General features: G+C 40.7%; 1 protein-coding gene across 1 annotated transcript; it reads right to left on the reverse strand.

Annotated features, from left to right (window-relative positions):
- Window positions 1–442: 442 nt before the first annotated feature.
- Window positions 443–2,300, reverse strand: LOC104491365 (synaptojanin-2-binding protein-like; the record flags this gene model as incomplete). Its single annotated transcript, XM_010133775.1, has 2 exons — window positions 443–538; window positions 2,250–2,300. Coding segments are annotated over 2 exons (147 nt in total), but the record flags the coding sequence as incomplete, so codon positions are not given.
- Window positions 2,301–2,308: the final 8 nt, after the last annotated feature.

The raw sequence follows: 2,308 nt of genomic DNA on the forward strand, positions 1-2,308 counted from the left end.
AGCACCTCAATGCCTTTCTTGTGTGTGCAGCCCGCCGCTACATCTCAACACTAACATGAGTAATGCCCTCTGAAACAGCAGGGTAAATTTGTCTTCAGAAAGGTTTTAGTCTCTGGTGAACCTGAGATTCTGTCTTCACAGACAAACCTTTCTCTGGGAAAAGAAATCCCAGAGAAAATACACCATATTCTATCAAACCAAAGACCCAGGGACTTCTCCAAACTCATGCCTTCACAGATACTGTTACAAACAAGTAATGCATGGATGAGTACAGCCATGGTCAACTAGAGAAGGCCATAATTCAAACAAAATCTTTATATGCATAATCCACACTGAACACCTGGTCGTGGTATTTTTCTGCCTCATGAAATAGAGAGCTACCCATCATACAGACCACTCTAAACTGAGCCAGAAATAACCCTAAGAAAGAGGTAAAACATACCCTGCGCTGAATTTTCAGAGACACGTCATAGCCTGCATTCCTGAACAGTTCCACAGCATCCTTGTGCCGCAAATCCTTCAGGTCTTTGCCATTGATCTAGCAAAAAAGGAAAGGGAGAACCAGTTGCTGAAGGGCAAAAAGCAAATTTTAATGATGCAGGCTAACATAGGAAGGATAGAAAATAAAAACCCTCCTCTTTCACAAAATTCTGCATTTGGAGCACGATACTATAATCAGCAAGATCCATATTCATCCATTCATATTATAGATGAGATTTATATGTTGAGAGATAGCATGAGAAACTCCAAGCTGAAACACAGAGGTACTGAAAAAAACTACTTAGAAGCAAAACCAGAATGTAAGATGACAGTTGTGTCAACAGCAGCTTCTTATGCTGCTGCTTTACTGGAAACAACTCAAAGGAGTAATTCTGACAGCTAATGAAAATAAAAGAGCAGCTACAGCAAAATTATTATGATGAGTCTCTTGCCCACATTGTTCCCTCTACTGGTCTGCCTTTGAAACCTATCTGTTTGAGTGTTGTAAACATACATTTAAAAGCATATTGATGTAACAAAACAAAACAAGACTTATATAGGTATTGGTATCCACTTGAAAGTGTTAGGATTTTTCTTAATTTAAAATAATATCCCGTGGCAGAAGGTTTTATGGTGTACTCGATTTCCTTTGTTAACTGATGATATTCATCGTAATTTTGTTTTTTCAGCTCTGTTGCATCTATCCCCTTAGATCATATCCAGTGTCTCCCTTCTCTTGATATTTGGACTCCTCAAACACAAGTATGTAAATATTAAACTGTCAAGAAAAGTTAGAATAATATTCCCCGTTTAACTTAATACCATATTCTGGATCCATAGCAGGTTCCAACTAGTGCCAGTTACTTTACAGAGACTAGAAAGGTTACATGTGGGACATAACAAGCAAGTATAGAATAATTAAGGATTAAAAGATCATGTATCACACTAGGAGAGGCTACTGCTTCACTCATCACTTTCTAAAGCATATTGTCTTATAAGATTGCCAACTGTCTGAAGAACCAGCAGAACTGAACCTCAGTCACTTTAAAATATTTTTCTAAAAGGAGAAGCAGCCTGTATTATTCCTGATGAGACGAAATGAAGAGGTTTATGGCCAAGAAATTTTATAGCCTAAAAATCCCACTGAGCAAAAGGATCGGTAATCATAGACTACCAGTCAAAAAATGGAAACTCAGAGGTGGAAGATCTTTATTTACACATGTGTAAATAAATCCGTTATGAGCAAGAGGCGGTCTGACAGACTCCAAAACTTTAGGGAGGCAAGTCACAGAGGAAATACAATCACAGCACCAAGGAGTGCTTCTGAGACAATCCAAGAAGGCAGAAGACATGGACCCACGTGTAGAGGCATTCATCACCTAGTGCTCAAATCTCTCCCCAGACCCTCGGGATAGCTCCTCCATGGAGATTGCTCAGCATCACCTAACTGCATTGATCCCATCCTCAGAATCCAAAACTTTAGGGAGGCAAGTCACAGAGGAAATACAATCACAGCACCAAGGAGTGCTTCTGAGACAATCCAAGAAGGCAGAAGACATGGACCCACGTGTAGAGGCATTCATCACCTAGTGCTCAAATCTCTCCCCAGACCCTCGGGATAGCTCCTCCATGGAGATTGCTCAGCATCACCTAACTGCATTGATCCCATCCTTCCTCTCTGTCCACTGCAATGGCAAACCTGCATCTCGTATCACATCACTGACCACAGCACTTCAAGAACACACGGGGCAACAGAAGAAAGGGCTTACCGCTAAAATTTTATCTCCTTCTTGTAACCGGCCATCAAGGTAAGCTGCCCCATCCTTTT

The sequence above is a fragment of the Buceros rhinoceros genome, unplaced genomic scaffold (assembly GCF_000710305.1).
Source record: "Buceros rhinoceros silvestris isolate BGI_N320 unplaced genomic scaffold, ASM71030v1 scaffold16953, whole genome shotgun sequence".
NCBI classification, from domain to species: Eukaryota; Metazoa; Chordata; class Aves; order Bucerotiformes; family Bucerotidae; genus Buceros; species Buceros rhinoceros.